Source organism: Pteropus vampyrus, unplaced genomic scaffold, assembly GCF_000151845.1.
Source record: "Pteropus vampyrus isolate Shadow unplaced genomic scaffold, Pvam_2.0 Scaffold80, whole genome shotgun sequence".
Classification (NCBI taxonomy): domain Eukaryota; kingdom Metazoa; phylum Chordata; class Mammalia; order Chiroptera; family Pteropodidae; genus Pteropus; species Pteropus vampyrus.
The window spans coordinates 2,695,734-2,718,204 of NW_011888861.1; the positions used below are offsets into that span (position 1 = coordinate 2,695,734).

Sequence of the window (22,471 nt, forward strand, 5' to 3'; positions counted from 1 at the left end):
GGTTAACCAAAACGAAACAAAACACTTTTCTGTAGTAGTAAAATAAATGTACCTACGTATTTATATACAAATAGGCTCCCCTTCAAGTATGATTGTCATAAATGGCCTTGTAGGACATCTAACATTCTTTTGGTATGTAGTTCTGAGATTACTTTCTGTGCATATGTGTGTTTCTACAGTAAACGTTTATTCATTCTCTCCTGCATATCAAGCTCTATGCAAACCAGCAGGAAAAAACCAGGATGAGTGTGACTCAGCCTCAGCCTGGGGGACACTCAGAGTGGGGAAAAGACAGGTATCTGTGACCAGGCCAGATGCTTATACGTGCCAGGCATGGGATAGATGGTAATGAGCAAAGCAGACCTGGCATAACCCTGGTGTAGCTTATCTTAAAGTAGACATGATAGACAATAAGCCACAATGCTGACATAGTGTGATAGGTGTGCCATGTGGAAAACTGATAGTAAATAACAGGGGAGTTCGGGATGGAGAGGTCAGGGAAGGCTTCTCCAGGGATGTGACATTTATGGAAAGTGTGAGAAAGAACTAGTGTTGGGAGGGCATTCCTCAGAGACGGTATCACCAAGCCCTGTAGCAGCTCCATGAGGCGATGGGTACAGTGTCCAGCTGAGGGACATTTTGTTTTTCTCTTTGTGGTTGACCTGGCTCATTCCAATATTGGATTAGTAATGGTGGCTTTATTAATAACTTGTTCCAATTGAGATTATGAGTTTAGTCTGTTGAACAGCTTTTTCACCTTTTCTTGATGCCTTTTGAAGGAGTGAACTAAATTTGCTAAGGCAGTGCTATGGTTGCTCTTTTATTGATAGTTCTCATGATGGGGTTGTGTCCTAGTAAACTAAACACACCTTAAGTTGAAAAATCGGAAGTCGAAATACATTTAGTATACCTAACCTTACCAAGTACTGTGGGTTAGCCTAGCCTGCCTTAAACATGCTCAGAACACCTACATTATGTACAGTTAGGCAGTTATCTTGAGTGTCATCTCAAGAGTTGTTGCCCTCCTCCCCTCATCAGAAGCAGGAGACACAAATGGGCATGTTATAGACGTGATGAGATGTGAAAACACAAAACACAATATCTGAAAACCACTGGCAACACAGTACACTGTAAAGTACCAGTTATTTACTCTCAGGATCTCATGGCAGACTGGGAGCTGTGCTCACTGCTGCTGCCCAGCATCATGAGAGAGTATTTTACCATATATCACTAGCCTGGGAAAAGATCACAATTCAAAATTCAAAGTATGGTTTCTACTGAATGTGTTTCACTTTCACACCATTATAAAGTCAAACAAACAACCAAACAACAACCCATAAGCTGAACCATTGTAAGTTGGGAACTATTTATCAGAAGGAGAATCTGCTAACCTTAATGCCTCTTCTTCATACCTTGGACATTTCTTCACCTGTCAATTTACTTGGACTTTCCTATTGTTTTGAATCTCTAAATACCTTCCACAAATAATGAATTTCCTATACAATTTTGTGAAGAACACTTAATTCTCAAGAATTCCATCATAGTGATGTTCATTGGGTCCATTTTCTGAGTTTGCCTAGTGGGGAAAAGATTTGTTTGTTCATTCTCTTAACACTGTAAATAGTACATGCAAAGAAAATGCTATTAAGTGGCATGGAGGTAATAAAAATGATTTGGATGTGGCAGCTGTCCTCAAGGAGTTTGTAGCATGAATGCAACCTTATCTTAGCGATCATGAACCTTCATGAACCTTCATGAACCTTCAGGTACCTTCAAGTCTCAGACTTAGCAGTAGTCAGTTCTGCACTGGGATGGTGACAGGCATTGTAGGGAAGTTACATGTGTGGTATGGTTAGATATGTTTTTTTTATTGGTTTTTTTTTTTGTTTTTGCTTAGGTAAAAAAAACTTTAAATCAAAACTTTTTAACCAGCCATTTTAGGTTCATAGCAAAATTGAGAGGAAGGTAGAGATTACCATATATACTCCCTGCCTCTACACATGCATGGTTTTTCCCATTATCAACATCCTGAACTAGAGTGGTACTTTCATTTCAATTGATGAGCCTATAGTGAATCATCATCATCACTCGAAGTCCATAGTTTACATTAGGTAGGATTTACTCTTGCTGTTGTACGTTCTGTGGATTTGGACAAATATATATATAATGACACATATCTATCATTATATCATACGATGTATTTTCACTGCCCTAAAAATTCTCTATGCTCAGTCTATTCGACACCCTCAACGCCCTCCAGCAACTGTTGGCAACCACCGATGTTTTTACTTTCTCCATAGTTTTGCCTTTTCTAGGATCTCATATAATTGGAATTATACAGTATGTAGCCTTTTCACAGTGAGTTCTTTCATTTAGTAAGTATGCATTGAAGTTTCCTTCATGTCTTTTTATGGCTTGATAGCTCATTTTTTTTCAGTGCTGCGGCTGGATATAATTTAAAATCGACCCATGGATACTGCCAATGCTTTTAGATATATCTGGGCTCTGGAATCAAACTGTTCAAGGTTTGTTGTCCACGTTGCAGGTTTTTCATCTCATGCTTCCTAATATAGAGGATAACATAGCCATGAATGGTCACCACTGGTGTGGCTCTTGTCATAAACACATTATTGGCAGGGTCTCATATGTAGCTCCCATGTTTATTGGGGATGAGGATGAAAAATGCCATCCTGCCTAGTTAGTGTGCCTCCTAAAATCTCTTTCGCATCACAAATGGAATTGATTGGAATTGTAATGTTCCTGCCTTCGTGATTTGATTCAATGTGACTTTGAAGTTAAATGGTTCTGCACACATATCTTACAGCATATGTGAGCTGCTGAGTCAGGAGTATCTTGGTCCCACAGCTCTCAAGATGGAGGGTCTAGTGGGCTCTCAAAGTCCTCAAGCATCTGGCATCAGCAACAGTACCTGTTTCTATGGCAAATGGAAAAAAGGAGATTATAGGTAAAATAAATGGCTGAAAGTGGAATATTTTGAATCACCCGTGTTACCCTAATACCTTTAATGCTTTACATATATTAATTCATTTAACTGTCACAACAACTCTTTTGCTTATGAGGAAATACAGGTACTGAGAGCTTAAATACCACATCTAAGTTCATGTCACTAGAAAGAATGGGACCCTGGCAGTCTGGCTTCTGCTTCCTGCTTCCATGCTGGACTGGCCATCATAAATGGCCTTTGTCTGCCTCTCCTAGATGATTCAGCTAATACCCCTGCATTTATGAAGCTATTGCATCGTGTTTGCTTCTGACTCCCTAATGCAGGAAATTTAAATGTTTATGTGATCATAAGCATGCCGTCATAAGTATATGCTATCAAGGTACAAACTATAACATAAATGAAAAACTAATCTTGGAAATAAGAATAAAACCAGATAGTTAAATGTATGGTACTTCCAAACCGCATATTAATTGGGGTCAAGTCTAGCAGGAACAGATAGACTAAGAATTAGCTCAAGAGTGGCATCACAAAGGTTCTTAATTCTTGATTTAAAATCAAGAATTGGTGCTTTGTGCTGCATTTTTGAAAAGCCTCACCGCATGATATTTTAAAAGACACAGCATGAAAATTGCACAAGAGCCCTGCTTTCTGTGCTCAGTTTTGTTTTGGTTAACCTACTGTGAGATCTTGCCAGCTTCACCAGACTGGGTATTGCAGTCATGGTGATTAGGAGCAGGAGCTTCATGAAGAGGCTTGGAGAACCCTCCACAGAGACACTTCCCCGAGGGCTTCCCAGGGCCTGTGGCCTGCAACTGTAGTTGGCTGTTTCACTGGCTAGTCTGGAGGAACATTTCATGTGTTACTTTCCTTGACAATATTAGGGAAAGAAGCAGGAAAGCTGTTATTGATGGATAGTGATTACATAAAATAATGTCATATAACTTGTAAAAATTTCCATTCGCTTTGTGTACTCATTTTAATTTTGGAAAGATGTATAGACCATATGAACATTATAATGTTGGATTGATAGTTACTGTAGATATACTCTTATATTCATCTCAAGTTTTGCATTTTATTGTAATTTTTTTTTTTTTAATTAACCAGTTGATTTTTATTAACCAGGTAGAAATGAAAATTTCCTCTGAAACTTCTGTTTGATCTTCTGGGCAGCAGTGTTAAAACTTTCAGAAGGACCATTTCTTTTTCTTTTTAAATTCCATTCCATCAGAGACAGATACTGTTAAATGTTGGGGGAGGACAGAGTGGTGGCATTTTACCTCTAAAGGAAAGTGAGAGCAGCCAGTGCCCTGGAGAGACTCTTATCTACTCAAGAACCAGAAACAGTTTATGGACTCCCCACCAATCCTCAGACTACACTGTGAGGAGCATGGGACTAGGCGATTTTCCAGATTTCGTCCAGGTAGTAACCACTATAAAGGAGAAAAACTCTGTGTTTCTCTACTCTCAGTACTTCTGGCCATCAGATGCGCAGGGATTTTCTCACACAGACCAGTTCTCCAGTTCTCTGCAGTACCAACTGGATGTCCTATAATTCAGTTCCATTCTGACACTCTACCTGGAATTAGCATCGGATCTCACAGGTTAAGGGCTCAGTCCCATAGGATTCCTTCCCACCCCCACTTCAGATGCCAGTGACAAGTCCCAGGTTCTTACCTGGGCTTCTGACCAATGTCTGTGAGTGGAAGATTACCAGTATGGCCTCCTGGGGTTTGGTAATTTGCTACCATAGCTCACAGAACTCAGGAAAACAGTTTACTTAGTATATTATTAATTTATTATAAAAACATGCAACTCAGGAACAGCCAGCCAGATGGAAGAGATGCATATGGCAGGGCATTGGAAAGGGGCTCAAAATTTCTGTGTTCTATCTGGGCGCTTAACCCTCCCAGCACCTCCACATGTTCAGCAACCCGGAAGCTCTTTGGACCCATCTATTAGGATTTTTATGAAAGTTTCATTATGTAGGCTTGATTGATTAAATCATTGACCACTGGTGATTGGTCCAACCTCCAGCCCCTCTCTCCTTCTCTAAGGTTGGAGTATTAGATTTTTAGGCTCAACCTGAATGACATTCAATATTTAATATTTTTAGCCAACAAAATATTAGAAGCATATTTACAGTTGCTAGTGTCATAATGGAGATGAACCTGATATTAGGAGAGATTGATAACTCATAGATTGGTTGATTAGGTCCTTTAACAAGAGTTCATTGACTATAAGCCATTCAGTATACAACACGAGTGCTGCAGTCAGTTCCAGATAGAAGGGTCACCACTGCGTGGGCTCCTGCTTAGTCAGTGGAGATGGCATGATTCATCATTAAACTCATTAAACTTGAGTCTGGCTAGGTGGCACACAGATCGTACACAACTGTACAGAAAGAAAATGATGATTAAAACATTGAAATTTTGTATTACATTTACAAACTCTTGCAACTCAGACATTTTGGGGATCATCAGAGCTTTAAAATAAAATTAATTTATAAAACTTCAATTAATTAGGAAACCTCTAGTGGGAATTGTAAGACTTTGCTCTTTATTTAAGAAGTTTATTGAGTCTGTTGTAAAGCTGATACAGAAAATATTTTGGACAGAGACTAACAGAATGGCCTTTTTTTTTTTTTTTAAATTACCTTGTCTCACCATTCATTCCAGTGGACTTCAGTAGTGAAACTGTCAAACTATTAATGTCCATCCTGGCCTGTTGGGCATATCTTACATTGGTAATGTGATTCTGCTCTTTGGTACTCATTTGAAAATTCAAGGTGTCACTTTGGGAAAAGGAACCAATAGTTGTTGACTCTCTTGCGTTCTGTTTCTGATGGTGACTCTGACCTTTTATTGTCGACATTTCAAATCCTTAAACAGTGCTTCTAGGTTCTTCAGCTAGTGATATGGTGAATAACCACTACTTACTTCTTGACTGAGAAAATAAATGTCAAAATTTTAAATATTAGGCCATTTTTTAATAAAGACTATCTTTATAATTTAAATCTATTTCTCTGGCCACTTTGTCAGCTGTCACGGGAATTTTATTGTACCCATATAGCACTAAATGGGACCAGATGTCAAGTATGATCAGCCTGATGAAGTATGCCTGAAGTGTTTGCAGTTGTGCACCTGCTCTTGGCTCTTTGCTAAAAAAATTAATATTGTAATTTATAAAAGGTGTCCAACTATACATGTTTATCTACTTATTTCCAATTTTTTTCTTTCTCTATTCTTTCCCTTTATTGTACCTGTTTTCTTAAAAACCACTTTTTCTTTAAGGGAAGAACCCATATCTTAGAAGTACTCTCATAGTCAAAAATCACTGTGCCTCTGACAACATAGTAAGCATTTTTTTCTCCCTCAAGATTTTATCATACATCCCTTTAAGGTATATCGCCAAGGTAAATAGAATGGGGTCTCCTCCCAGGCCCGAGCTAGCAGCCCTGCTGCTGACACGTTGTCCTTACTGCCACTGACCCTCCCAGGCATTCTTATCTTCCCAACAAAGGACACTTTGGCATGAACATTACGTATTCACTTTTATGCTGGAATATTTTTTTTTTCTCTAAAACCGATTTCTGAACATTGAAAACATTTTGAGCATCTTTAACTTTTTTTAAAGAGAATAATGACATCCATATAATGGATACCATATATCCACTAGTGCGCTCCCACAATTATCTACATCTGTTGTCATTGTTTAATAGCATATTTTAAACATGATGTTTCCCTTCATTTCTTAATGAAAATAAGTCTTCTGTATTGCGCAAAAAATGTGCTCTCATTCATTAGCTCCAATTAACTTTTCCTAGATGGAATTTAGTTGAGCTATTTTGACGTTCTGCGTGTATCATCCAGGAGAGCTATTTGTTGTAATGACAACAATAGCATCTGAGATTTATTAAGCAATAATTATGTGCTAATGGTATGTAGTGTTACCCTTGCCACTGCATGTAATTCTTCAACTGTCCTAAAAGCATACTTTTCTATCCCCTTTTTATACACAGAGAAACTGAAGCTCAGTAGGGTTAAACTTGCCCAAGGTCAGCATAGCTAGATGATGGCAGAACTAGAGAGTTGTTTCATTCTAAATCATGAATTTTTAAACCACTATCTGATACTACTTATTATAGAAATTCTAGCCAAATTTACTTATGCCAGAAGTATGTAGTCCAAATATACCCCAAAAATCAAACCACAGTTTTTCCACAAATATAAAATTAGTTCAGTTTTTCTTTTGAGTTTTACTGAAAATGAGAGCGAGTAAGTGGAAAAGTAAATTTTTAAAAGAACCAGTTTTCTTTAAAGGAATTTGGGGATTATTAGTATTTTTTAAAATTATAGATGCATTTGGAATTAAAAATTTAAACTCAACAACCTATTAAACATTAAAATATTTGAAGCCGTTTTCAAGTCTGTGATGGAAGTACTGCATGAAGTCATTCACACCATGCAGTTGTTCCATCCTTGTAGGTGCAGTGGGGAGGCTGAGTAGGGGCTCATCAGTCAGCAAGTCTTACAGATCAGATTCTGCCTTTAAATCATCTTTCTGTTTTCTCCTTTCCATCCTACTTTTCTCTTGCCTTTGCTGTAGTGGCAACTTTCATACCGTGAGGGCTGTGGTGGGTATCAAGTAGAGGGTCATCAGGACAGCTCTCACCGATGGTGTGGCCTCAATCACACCCTCCTAATTATTCTCATTGTACAAGCCATTCATGGCAAGTGCTTCTGGAAAAAGTCAAAGTCAGCGTGGTACTCGGTGCTATCTGCACTTTAGTTGCTGTCTTTCCTGTACTGTCCAACTTTGTCTCAGGTGTTGCCTGCCTAGGATTTGCTCCTCACACATCTTCATGCACATTTTTATGGCTTTATTCATAGCCCTCTCTGTTGGTGATCATTTCCTTCTTCCCCATCTGATCCATATCATCAATCATCCACGTAGATTGTTGTCCAGTATCCTAACCTAGGCTCAAAGAGCTTTTACTAAATTCTTGTAGACTGAAGAGGGCAACATACTGTAGCTTTTAAGAGTGGGAGATGCTACAGCCAGAGACTGCCCAGATTTGAATCGTCATGCTGCTGCCAATTAACTATGTGACTTTAAGCAAGTCATGCAGTCTCTGTACCTTCTATCTCAGTATTTTTCATCTGAAAAATGATAATAAATGGAACCTTATAGGGTTATCAAATATGTTAGATGTATGAAGTCAGGTAGAACTAACAAACATACCTGGAACATAGTTAGAAGTCCATAAGTGTTAATTAAAGTAATGATCATCCATTCCATTTCACAGACAGACATAACTGCTGTGACCAACTTAGAATTACTGCCTTGAAACATATTGCCTCTGAAATATTATCTCACTCATTGACTAATCAGCATCTTTGCTCTTTGACTTTATCCAGACCATGAGTTTCTTATGTTGCTGTTTATTTCCGGTCTGTCATCTTCCTCCTGACTTTATGTACTTCTCTTCCCAGCCCATGTTTTATCAGGTCTTCCTATTGATCGTAGTAGCCCCTTGCTAGGCACAGAGATTGTGTTCTTGAAAAGCACCACAGTTAGCAAAATCCATAGGTGGCAAGATCCAAGTCTTATAGGAAATAGGGGGATTAGGAGAAAAGCAAGTTTAAAATGATATTGAGCATATATCTTAAACTTAGTAGATTCTAGAACACATACTCTTCCAAAGCAAGCTAGATATATTGGTGTTAAAAGTCTGCTCTTATTGGTAACACTTCCCTTGAATGAACTGTTCTTCACTTGGTCAGAAAATTTTGCTATATTTCCTATAAGCATTACAATCTACTGACTCTCTTTAAAGTTTTTAAACCAGCTTTTTTCAAGGAATTTAATTTTTTTGGCATTTACATTCTTGTGATAGGGTTTAAAGGCTCTTCAAAATGGGTATATAATCCCTTCTACTTTTTTTTTCATTCATAAAAGTGCTTGCTATATGTTCTAAATATATGGATATGTTAACTTGTTGGTAAACAAGTATATAAACTCATCTTCAAACTACAGTTAATAAGTGCTGGGCGAAATGAACTTTAATACCCACCTATCTGACAAAACCCCAAACCTATATAATCCTGTGTCCCATTGTCTGTTTCTATGAATTTGGCTACAGAACAGTCCTAATGTTCTTTGGTCTTAAATGGGCTGTCTACACCGATGCTTCTGGCACAAACAATTCCCTCTCCTGGGATGCCACTTCTTTGCCTTTTCAGCTTGGTGACTCTATTCAGCCTTCTAGATTCTGCTTAGGGGTTTTCTCCTCCGAGAGACTTACTGTCTTTCCTGATCTTGCCCTCTTTTGGGGCCATAGCTGCCCATATCACATTGTATTGTAATATGTGTGTATAAAGTCAGTTTATTGTTGTCTGAAAGACAACATGTCTAATTTATATTTGTAACTCAACAAAGTAGCACACAGTGGCTGTTAAACATTTGTTGATGGAATATAGCACTTTGTTTCTATCTGTGCTATGACACTTATCACCATCCACTTAATATTCATGTACTTGTTTCTCTCTAGGGTGTGAAGCTTCTCGAGGTCAGAAATCATGCCTCATTCCTCTAAATATTTCTCAAAGCACCTGTAATGTTCAGTGTGGAAATCAGTACCCAACAAGTACTTGCTGGTTAACAGAGTTCTTGGACAATTTAGGTGACCCATGGTTTAATTCTTTAAGGGGAAGTGATCATCAGGGGTGTCATAAAGATCATGTCCTTAGAATAATCTTCGGGAGTCAAATGCTACTTAGCTGTATACCTTTCAGATATAGGTTGTGGCAATTTCCAATAATCAGTCAATAAAATAGTTAATACATGGAAGTGGAATTTGTGTTTCAGAAGAAGACACTGATCATTCATGTCGCTTGAAGCATTATCTGGTGTTAGGGCTTGTGCACATCACAGTTTTTGACCATCTAGATTCTCAGTAGGCTGTAAATAATGGACAAAAGACTCCAGAAGTCTTTCAGTGTGAGATGTGGGGAAAGAACTCCAGCTCTCTATGGTTGTTGTAGTATGTGGTTTATTCTGCTTTTTTTCACTCTCTTGTTAAACTTTCCAAGTCTATACTACCTACTAAATTAAGTATCCGACTCCTCATTTCAAGACCTGGCCCAAAATAGGTTCAGTTCATCTTTATAGTATTATTTCCTAGAGCTTTTATACATCTATCTGTCTGTCTGTCTGTCTGTCTGTCTGTCTGTCTATCTATCTATCTATCTATCTATCTATCTATCTATCTATCTATCTATCTTCTCTAATCTCATGAAACTAAACTTCCGTTTCTGAACGTAATCGCTCTCAGAAGCTTTTGAGGGTTTGACCATTGTTAGCATCCCAGTGAACTCTATGTGTAATGCTGGTCTAGAGAAATAATTACTTTTGAATAACATCAGAAATAGTCTACAATTTCTTACAATCTCTGAAGGCTTCACTGTTATTAAATGCAATCAGTTTCGCCCCAAAATTGTGAGATCGTGGGATTGTGGTGGTGATCGAAGTAAATCCTTACATCTGGATTATGTTTAACTCACTAATGTAAACCATTACTTCTCAGTTCTTGTAGTGTTTTTAGTCCTATATGAGTATATGGGATTGGTCATGAAATCCCATAGATCCTAGAGATCATGAAATTAGCATGGGCCATGGCATCTGTTTTTGAGGGGTTTAAATTTTAAGGATACCTAAGAGTCGAATACTATACAGACAGAATTAGTGAAGGCCATAAGACTTTATGTGTGCCAGTAAGTGCTAAGCCATTTTGTCGACCATAGAAATACTGTAGAATCAGAGGGCCGAAGACCAAGGTGGTCTCAACAATTTGCGAGGAATTGAGAGAATTGAGCCTTGATCTGGGTCTTAATAGAAAAATTTAATCAGGCAGAGCAGGGAGACAAAAGTGGGATAAAAACATGGCAATTACATGAATTGGTGGTGAATACACATGGTGTGGGTGACTTGAAGCATTCCATTGACTTCCTTGTCCTGGAGAAAAGGGAAGTAGCTTTGGTATTTTGGAAAATAGAGCTACTATTGGTGTAGAACTGTACCTCCTATTTTTTACCCCCAAATCCTGGGACCTAGAAACATTACTTTGCTGGCTTCTAAAATGTCAGATTGTGTTCAGTTTATTTCTTTGCAATACACACACATGCACACACAAATACACACACACACACACAACTCTGATAACTTGCAGAGATTCACGTTATTAAAAACAGGACATTTTTGAGGATGAATGAGAGGGTGGAGAGTGGTCAGGAGTATACAAGCCTTAAGCCAAGAGTCCGTGGAATGCTCTGAGTCATCAGTCAAGCCCATATCTGTGGGTCAGTTTGGTCTGCGTGAAGGGATATTCTTTGTAGTTCACTGGATGTTTGCTTAGGCAGGGTTAGTACTACTTTCTGTAATCGAGCCTTACAGATATCTCAGCAGTTGGTTAGACTTGACTGAGAGTTAGACAGAACTCTTTGTTGATAAAACTTTGTTGATGTAATTGACAAAAGGCCATAATTAAAAGTATACATTTAATATTGATTATGTTTCTGATCGATGTTTTTATTTTTCATCCCATTTCATATTTGTGAACACTTTTATCTTTATATTGTAATATCACATTAGTTTTTTTTCAAGGGAGAGTATCAGTATGACTCATATTGGAAAAATTTTTCTTCACAGCTACCAATGAACTGTAGCTTTTGGGGACTGGGACAGTAAACTGTGGCCCTAAATTAGGATGACCTAGTTGCTTATTACCTGATTCACACCTCAAGAAAGGTTTAGCCATTAATGAAGTACTGTTGTGATACCCTAAATGGCCTTCTTTGCTTTCTGTAGGAAGGATCCTTGTTCTAAAATAAATGATAAGCAAATTTGATTAGTAGCAGATAAAGTTAGTGGCTTCCCTTTTGCCCCTGCTGCTCAATGTCCATTTATTCTCAACAGTCTTTAGTCAGAAACACAAAAGATGGTAGCAGAATTATATTGACATTCTCATATTATGTGCTGTCTTTCTAAGTGAAAGGGATACACTTTTCAAGTATTTAATGCTGAAATAGGATAGGTTTTCTAAGAGAATAAAGAAAACTATTGGAATATTAATAAAGAACTTTAGTATTGAACATCTAAGGAGGTAAATGTACTACTGGCTACAAACCAGCACTTGTTTTTGATGTTGATGATGACAATTGTCCAGTTGAGGCATAAAGGAAGCACACGAGATCCTTGGTATTCCTTTTAGCATGTTCTGCCCCCATTAGGTTACTTGGTTCATCGTAGACTAAATGTGAAATGAAATGTATATTGTATTAACTTGGCCTATGCTATTTCATGATTGCCTTAGTGTAAATCCAAGTGATTTTTCTTTCCTTTTTTAAATAAAGCAGTAAATTTAAATGGCTTTTTAAAAATAAAGAAGCAAAGTAAGAGAAGGCTTAGTCAAATATTGTTCTACCTTCTCAGAACAGATGCCTTCCAGATCAGTGTTCCCTTTAAGGAAAATATTTTGGCACAAACTTCAAGCTTTTGCGCAGAGCAGAGATCTATGGCTTTCTTAGAATTAAAAATACTCATGCATTTTTTTTTATTATTATAGTAGCTATAAATGTTTATCTTGTTCTAAAGGGTAGACACACAGAATGTTGAGACTTGTTTGGAAGCAGCCAGAGATACCAGTTTCTCTAGATAGAGTTTCTCTGTAAATCCTGTAGACAAAAAAAATCACATTCTTGTTTTGCACAACTGTTGAGATAATGACATAAGGCCTCATTTTCTTTCAGCTAATTCATAGAATTTCAAGAATACGAATTTGCATTTTCATCATGAGAGGAATGTTATGATTTTCTTTACCTAGATTTAAAAGTTTTGAGTTATCTACTTGACTATGGAATCCATGGACAGTCTTTCCTTACCACTGAGCCCTGGGTTTTGTTTGGGGCCCTCAGAGCTCTGTTGGACTCAATGATGGAGAAAAAGCACCATGCTGCTTGTTCTTGCACCTTTTGATTTCCATGCCCTCTGCCCTGGAAAATCCATTTTCTTAATCTCATGATTCTTTTCTTTTTGAAGAAGAATTAAAGCCACAAGGAAAACTCCCCCATATCTATTTAACAATAATTTTATAGTTTATGAATTGATGATATTGGAGGTTCATTAAGAATAACCACATCAGGAAGGCCAAGAGCTGTCATAGGATCACACACCATAAAAAATCATATTTTAGCACCTTAATTTTGTAAAGGAAAACATATACAAAGCAAATTATCCTGATAATTTATTACTTTCAAAATGATTTCCTTTTCAGAATTTTCTTCTGGTGTAATTTTAGTCATTTTTGAGATATTAACATATAAAAGTGAATGTGTGGTTGATGATGGGGGAAAGATGTAACTTGCTTTTAAATTTCTATTCAGGGTTGAAATATGTGAAAATTGTCAGCTAGAACCATGATTTTTTAAATGGGTAAAAATTCCATATAAATTATAGTATTTATCAAAAGAAATACATATTTAATATATATTTATTTGCATAATGAATCTACATATTTAATAACAATTTAATAAAAATCTAAGTATACAAATTGATTTAAAAGTAATTGATCACAATGTGATTACAGCAATTCTTTATGCTCTTTTGTTGGAAATTTTTAGAATTATTAAAAATATCTCTGAATATAGTATAGTACCTATACTATATTTTTGAGTAAATATAAGAGTTTATCACTTCAAGCAGTGAAGTGAATTTGGCTTCTGATCTTTGTGAAGTAGAATATCTTTCAGGTCACTGTTATTGTGATGCTAAATTTCTCTTATGTTTTTTCTCTTTCATTGATTCCTTCTGATGTGCTGTGTTGACAACCCTCTCTACTTCTGCTGCTGAAACTTTTTGTTTCCATCATTAAGGAAACCTCCCAAGGTAAGCACTGATATGAAATTTGGCATGTATACTGGCTAAGTGTGTAAAAATACAGGATTTTGTTCATCACAGTAACACATGTGGAACACCTTTCTCCTTGAGAAGAAATATTGGCATTCTAGTGTAAAACCTAACCTGTGGACAATTAATGTTGATAATGATATTAAACTAGAATGCTCCTCTACATTTAGAAAGCACCTTTATAAATTTCATTCTTGGTATTAATGCTTTGGTCCTGTTGGGTTACTGTTTCTATTTTGTTGATTATGAAAGGCTCAAAGAAATGAAATAGCATGTCCTTAATTAACAGATTGAGTGGGTGGAGGAGCTAGGACTGTATGATGTCAACACCTAGAAAATGGGAGGACAAAAATGGTAATATCATAGAATGATAGTGTGGTAGCTATGACTATAAACTGGACTAACTATCTTTTCTTTGTCCTCCAAAGAATAGTTGATATCATCAGAAAAATTCTCCAAACTTTTACATAGTATTCCAACCATCCACCAACTCTGTGTGCTCCACTAAGGTTTCTAGCTAATCACAAAGTCCACTAATTGGAGTTACTCCCCTTGCTCTGGCCAGCCTTTGATGGCATGTTTGCTAGTGAAAAGCCCAAAAATTCGTTAGTAGGTGGGGAAAAAGAATATGGGAAGCAGAGGATCTGAATGTCCAACTCCTGAATAAGTGAAGACTGATTTTGTTACCAGTGGGCATTTTATTAGATATCAAAGGGACACTTTGTGCTTAAAGGAAGGAGAAATTCGACCAGCTTTGGACCAGTCATGCTGGTTCTAACTTTGGTTTCTGAGATGCAGTCAGGACAGGGTACACGTACAAACATTGTGTGGTCAGAATCTAAGACATGTTGGGTGAGGGTAAGGAATCCAGAATAGATTAGGTTTACTCATCCCTGGGTTTATGAGAAAACATTTAACTTAGCTTTTGGAGTATGGAAATTCATTAAAATGCTAAGTGCAATCCTTTATATTTATTGAAGGCAACATAGGATTGTCCTTGGCACTAAGAGTAACAACTCCAGCAGGGAAGGCACACATCAGATAAATAGTATGAGATATTTTAAGGAAGAAAAAATATATGCCATTACAGAAGTATAAGCACTGGCATCTTGCCCAAACCTGGGGAATTATGAGGTTCTCTCTGAGCAACTACTGATGTGGATATAGTCCCTAAAATTTGCAACCAAAAAGGTGTTTCTGCTGCTCAGAAAGATGTGAGTAAGTAGTTCTTCCTTCTCTTGCTGGTTCCTAGAAGTTTCTGAACAGACTGTCAACCTTTTGATATATTTAATATATTTAATTTTTTCCTCACAGAAAAAGGCAGTGAAATCCTAAGCAGTTCCATATGTGACTACTTAGTGATGGAAAAGCACTGAAATGAAAAAGAGGCACAAAAACACATTTAAAAAACCACAAACTGCTTTATATCCAGAAATGTTCTAGTTATTTTCTGTACAGTATATATAGCTTAGTGGTTTCACTAGGTATCCTCTTGGTAATTCCCAAGAAGTGTCATGAAATTTTCAAAATAAAATGAATATAAAATCACCATGTTTGTGTGTGTGTGTGAGCATGCATGTGCATATGCCATAAGGCACATCTGGAAAGTATGAAGATTATCTTGAAATCAAATAAGTAACACCATAGAGTCAAATTGTTTAAAAAAACACTAAAACATAAGACATTTTCTTGTATAAACTGTAAATATTGAAAGCAAATGAGAAAGGGAAAAGTACATTTAATGATTATATAAAATATAAAATTTTAATGACTTCAATGAAATTTTGACATGAATAATTAGCAAAGGCATCAGAAAAGACTGGTTGGTACAATTTAAGAAATAATTATTCTGGGCAGGGGACAAGTGCTACATGAATCAGACCTGATCTTAGCATTCTAATGGAGGTGGGGTAAGGAACATATGTACAATATAATATAAAATCAATTGTGTTAAAGGCTACAAAGGCAAAATATTTTTGGATTCATGGGATGCAGGGACCTCTTCTGACTTCTGCATTACTGAGGACGGCTGGACAGTATATTCAAAACCTATGCTTAAAGGCATTGGAGAAGTACCAAATTAGTGAGGAATTTACCAGACCAAGATCCAAGAGAAGGCAGAAATTTAGAGAGGTTAAACTGGTATTTGGGTGCATGCCTTTTAGTTAAAAGAAGCTAAAAGTTAGAGCAGTATTTCTCACATCCTTGCAGGACCTAAAGAACCGAAGGGGACAAAAATGTTGAAGTTCAGGGTCTGCCAGAGGAGATGTCCTTGGTAAAACTCTTTATACCAAAGTGGATTGAGACCCAGCCTTGGGTGGTGTATAAAAACAGAAGTAAACCAGTCCTCACATGGATTGCTGTGTGGTTGCAAGATCTTTGTGTGATCTAGACAATCTCAAACTAAAATTGGATCAAATTAATACTAGAATGCAGATCCCCGTAGGCACCTGGCAGAAGTAAATGTAATATTGTCTCTAGTGATTGCACAAATAGTTTGAAAATACAATGTCTAGCACATAATCAAAGATAAAGAGGTACATAACAAGACAAGGCAATGAGAACAAGAACTAGCAGAAATAATAAAAAGTAGAAATAAACTTACAGATGCTTCGATGTTCAAACTTAAGCATGAACTTAAAAATATCTATCTATGCTTATTATATTCAAAGAAATAAAATATAAGATTGTTGGAGGGGTCTAGAAGTCTTAAAAAATGACAAAACAAATTTGGAAAAAATCCAATAGAAGTTCTCACCTTGACACCCCAAACCAAAATTAAAAACTTAAGGTTAGAATTTAGTAGCAGAATGGATCCAGTTGAAGAGAGAATTAAATAACTGTAGAAGATAGGTTACTAGAAAATATTGAAATGAGGTATCGAAGAGACAGATGGTACTGAACAACTGACATCCACATGCACAGACATGAATCTAGATACTGACCTTATACCCTTCACAAAAATTAACTCAGTGGATCACAAAGTTAGATATAAAATGCAGAACTATAAATTTCTAGGAGATAACATTGGAGAAATCTAGGAGATCTGTGGGTTGGTGATGACTTTAGATATAACACCAAAAGCATGATCCATAAAAATAAAATTGATTAATTGGATTTTATTAAAACTAAAAACTTTTATTCTGCAAAGGCACTGTTAAGAGATTGAATAGAAAGCCACAGACCGGGAGAAAATATTTATAAAACAAATCTGATAAAGGAGTGTTATCCAAAATATACAAAGAACTCTTAAAACTCATCAGTAAGAAAATGAACTACCCAATTAAAAGACCTGAACAGGCACTTCACCAAAGAAAACATACAAATGACAAATACGCACATAAAAAAATGTTCCACATTATATGTCATTAGGGAATTGCACATTAAAACAACGAGATAACACTATTAGAATGACTGAAATCCAAAAATCTAACAATACAAAGCTGGCGAGAACATGTATCACAGGAATTCTCATTTGTTGCTGATGATAATGAAAAGTGGTATAGCCGTTTTGGAAGATAGCTTCAAAATTTCTTAAAATGCTAAACATATTCTTATCATACTACTGAGCAATTGTGCTTCTAAATATTTATTCAAACAAATTGAAAACTTCTGTCCATTCATAATTGCCCCAAACTGGAAGCAATCCTTCAATAAGGTAATGTATAAACAAACTGTGGTACATCCCTACAATGGAATATTTTATGAGCTATCAAGCCATTAAAGACATGAAGGAATCTTAAATACATTTTGTTAAGTGAAAGAAGCCATTCCAAAAAGGCAATATACCACATAATTCAAACTGTATGATATTCTGGAAAAGGCAGAACCAAAAAGGCATTAAAAAATTAATGGTTTGGCCTTTTGAGCCACGCTTCTCTTGCTCAGGCCTGCTTCCACGTCTGGAAGTATACTTTACCTTCTAATAAAACTTTTCTTTTCTACTGTAAAAAAAATAAAATAATGGCTTACCTGGGCCAGTGCCCATAGCACATGGCAGCTACACAATGACTATTGAATGAATGAAGAAATAAAAGAAAGATCTGTTGGAGCCAAAGGACACTCAAAAGTTTAGCAGTCCAGCTATATTATTAAGCACCTTCACCAATGGACAGAGCCACTTTGCTAGAGACTAGCCAGGGAACACTCTCTGCCATGATTCCATATTCTTAAAAAGGCCCAGATGATCTTCCATGATCCTGATGTTCCTGTCTGGCCTGACCCTAAAAGGAAAGTGTCCACTGGACTTTACAAATCTCACTACCAACTTGGATTCTCTTGTCATTAATTTGTGTTTTCCTAAGGAATATTTTGTCATGTAGTCTGTTTGAGCAGTTGTTGAAATTATGTCTAATTATGTGATGATAGTAAATAATAATAATCACCTCCCTGCAATGTTATGTGTAAGGATTTTCTGCATTTTAATAAATGTTCTAAGGTAGGAGAAAGCAGAGGCTGTCATTTTATATTTGATTGAGTTATCACTATTGCTACCCAGTTGTTATGCAGGGAACATCTCACATTTTTTATATCTGTCCTGGAACTGTACTCTTAGAATGCTATTTCTAATGTTACTGTTAATAATAGCTATCTTAAATCCAGCACTTCCAATATGCTGGATCCACTTTAAATCCAAATTCAAATTGGATGCAAACTTGGGTGCCTTCAGAGAGAAGAAAATAAATCAGTGATGGCAAGGAGGAATAAGGAGAGGATGAGTGAATAGGTGAAGCATGTGATTTTTCAAGATAGTGAAACTATTCTATATGACACTATAGTGGTAGATATATGCATTATGTATTTATCAAAACCTATAGAATTGCACAGATCAAAAGAGTGAAACCTAATGTAAACTATGGAGTTTTGTTATTAATAATGCATCAATATTGGTTCATCAATTACAACAAATTAACACACTAATGCACATTATTAAAAATTATTAAGAGAAACTCTTGGGGGATGCTCGAGAAAAGGCGATATATGGGAACTCTCTGTACTATCTGCTTGATTTTTCTGTAACCCAAAACTGCTTTAACAAAACATTAGTTATGAAAAAATATATGTAATTTATCATATTAACAGAATAAAAAAGAAAAACCATGTGATTATCTCAGTCAATGCAGATAAAAAGCATTTGACAAAATTCAACATTTATTTATGATACAAACTTGCAGCAAGCTAGCAGTAGACAGAAATGTCTTCAACATGGTAAAGAACATCCATTAAAAATCCGCAGCTGTCATCATAATGGTAAAAGACTGATCACTTGTCACCTTAGATGGGGGGGAGTAAGGCAAGGATATCGTTCTAGCTACATCTATTCAGCTTAGACTGAAGGTCCTAACCAGTAGAATAAGGCAAGAAAAAGAAATATGAGAAATTCAGATTAGAAAGGAGGAAGCAAAAGCATCTTTATTTACAAACAGTGTCATATAATTGGAAAACATTAAGGTATCTACAGATAATCTCCTAGACTGTACAAGTGCAACGTGGCAGGAAAAAAGGGCTAAAATTCAAATTATACTAGCAATGAACATTAAAAAAAGAAAATGTAACTAAAACCCAGTAACTTACAGTAGTTTCAAAAACATTAAATACCTGAGGATATACTTAGTAAAAAAATAATGACCTTTTTACTAAACCCCCCCCAGATATTTTGTCATTTGATTATAGACAAATGTACCAAGAGATGGAGAAAAGAGTGTTGACTGTGTTCAGAGAATGACAAGCCATAGAGTTGGACTAACAGTGGATGAAGGGGAGTCCTGGGTGACACATCTGGAAAAAGGTTGAAACCAAATCCAGCTGCAGAAGGCCTTGATGCCAGGCTTGGACCTTGATACTTTTAGTCTCTCAAACATCTATTTTGAGCAAAGCAGTAGCCTAGTTGAGGCTCCCTTTCAGAAGGTTAATCTAAAAGCAGAGCACAGAATGAATTTTATTTGATCAGTGGGGAGACTGGAGATGGTATTCAATAAAATGCCAGAAAAGTGGTAATAAAAGCCAGCCCTGGAACAGTGCCTTGGGAAGAGTTAGAGATGACTCTGAAGTTTAAAACTGAGTGACTGAAAATTCAGCAGGAACAAAGAAGAAAGAGCTAGTTTGGTGCAGGGAGAAGCTGATGGGTTCAGTTTTGGAGTGGGTTAAATTGGAAAATGATGGCAAAGCATCTGATATAGATATCTAGCAGGTTGTACAAGGTTTGCAGTCTCTGCCCTAGAAAGGTCAGGTAAATTCCTGTGAGGAAGATATCGGTGGTGAAAGAAGGGACATCCGTTACGTTATTAAGGAAGAAAGGTTAAGTGGAATAGAAGACATGAGAGAACAGAGGCCAGCACCTTGAGACTCATCCTGCTCTGGTGAGTGGAAAGAGGAGGAAGGAGCCAATGACAGTTGAGAAGCCAGGCACTCATATGTGGTGCTGCTGGTGATGGTGGTGTTGAGGATACTCACACTTATTCTCTAGTTAATTAAATTCACATTAATTTTTTCTTAATTTTATTTACAAGTGAGGTTAAGCACTCCTGAACTTCAAGGTGTTTAATTCCTTTTCTGTTTACATAATTTGTTGGCAAAATCATGAACAGAAGAAACAAGATTATAGCAAAATAGCCTTTAAAGAGGCATACCAATATATTGAAAACCTGGCTTTACAAAAATGGCTTGGAAAAAAAGAAGCCTTATTATGTACAGCTCATGTCTTCTGAAGTACAGTTTCTTTCAGACTTGTTTTGCAGTCTGTGACTGCCATCATTTTCTGTGGCCTCTACCCTTTTGATTTGGGAATTTCTGAAAACTAAGTGTTGGCCTCAAATGTGATGAGTTCAGGACAGCAGCCATCTAACTACATGTGGCTTTTGAGCATGTGATATGTGTTTGGTCTCAAGTGAGATGTATTATAAGTGTCAAGTACACATCAGACGTCAAATACTTACTGCAAGGAAAAAAAAAGATTCGTATTTTGGCTATATTGGGTTAAATAAAACATTATTAAAATTATTTTTGTCTCTATTTTTCAAGTGTGTTCACAAAAAACATTTTAAATAACATATTTGGTATTATATTTTTGTTGGACAGCACTGTTTCCGTCCAAACACATGGCTGAGAACAGAACATTTTTCAGCATACAACCTAAGGCTTTTGCTTGTGTCTTTACCCAGTAAATGCAGCTGCTCTACTGTCATCCCTTATATTTCTGCCTTTATATCTGGGTCCATGAGTGTTACAGCTACATGAACTCAATGGAAGCATAACCTTCCTGTTGTGCATTTTTCCTAGATATCATTTTTACTTATCCATTCAAATGTCATTAATTAGACAAATATTAATTGAGAACAGTTGTGAAAAGCATTGTATGAGGAGTTTGTGGGGCTCAAGCACTTCCTGCCCTAGAATTCATAATGCGGTCAGGAAGATTAAACATATATAGCACTGTAGGTAATAGAAAATACATTACGATAAACATCACCATTCATTGTTTTGGTACTTTGTGATTTCAGAGGAAGAAAGGCTTCATAGCTAAAAGTGGGGTTTGAGCATGGGTAGAGTTTCAAAAGGCAGAAAATATGAGATGGGAAGCAAGATGTATGTGAGGAACAGAAACAATAATTAATGTTAAAACTGTTTCTCTATTCAGCTACACTTTTGACACCTAATGTATGGGTTTTCTACACCAGGCAGTTCTCTAGTTCTCTTTAGACACCCACTGGGTGTCCAACAAGTCAGTTCAATTCGGACACTAACTACCCAGAGTTAGCACAGACCCCATAGGTTAAGGGCTCAGTCCCACATGATTGCCCTTACTTCAGACACTAATTGTAAGCATTGGGTTCCTAGGTTACCCACACTTCCATCTGACTTTGCTATATAACAGGGCTTCCCAAGACCCCCTTCCTCAGGTCTGATAATTTGCTGCAATGGCTTACAAAACTCAGGGAAACATTTACTTAGGTTTACTGGTTTATTATAAAAGGTACAGATGAATAGCCAGATGAAGAGGTACTAGAGCAAAGTCTGGGAAGGTCCCAAGCACAGGAGCTTAGAATTGGGCTGGCTCACCCTTCTGTCACATGGATGTGTTCACCATCTCTGAATCTCTCTGAACCTTGTCATTTAGGGGTTTTTATGGAGGCTTCAGTATATTGGCATGATTATTAATTCAATCTCCAACCCCTCTCCTACTTCCTCAAAAATGGGTGGAGTGTAGCTGAAAGTTCTAGGCTAATTACGGCTTAATCTTTCTGGCAACTAGCCCCTATCAAGAAGCTATCTAGGCTAGGGTCCCACTAATGAGCCACGTTGCCTCATTAAAACAAAAGAGGCTTCTATTGCCCAGCGAATTCCAAGGGACTTAGGAGCTCTGTATGAGGAACCAGGGATGAAGAACAAAAAAATATTTCTCATAGTATCACAGATGTCTTTGGAAGTGCAAACTTTGGTTAGAATGTAGATTACATGAAAGGAAGTCGTGTTTTAAAAAACTAGGCAAGTAGATAGTTTATAGAACGTTGGGAGTCTGATGTTAATCTGATAGACAATGAAAAA

At 36.7% G+C, this 22,471-nt stretch overlaps 1 protein-coding gene across 1 annotated transcript in view; it reads left to right on the forward strand.

Moving 5' to 3' along the window:
* KIF13A (kinesin family member 13A) overlaps positions 1 to 22,471 on the forward strand; it is a 177,225-nt gene that overhangs the window by 59,827 nt on the left and 94,927 nt on the right. The window contains exon 2 of the mRNA XM_023532273.1: positions 13,894 to 13,906. Within this exon, the coding sequence (XP_023388041.1) occupies positions 13,894 to 13,906 (13 nt within the window). The remainder of the gene's footprint in view (positions 1 to 13,893; positions 13,907 to 22,471) is intronic.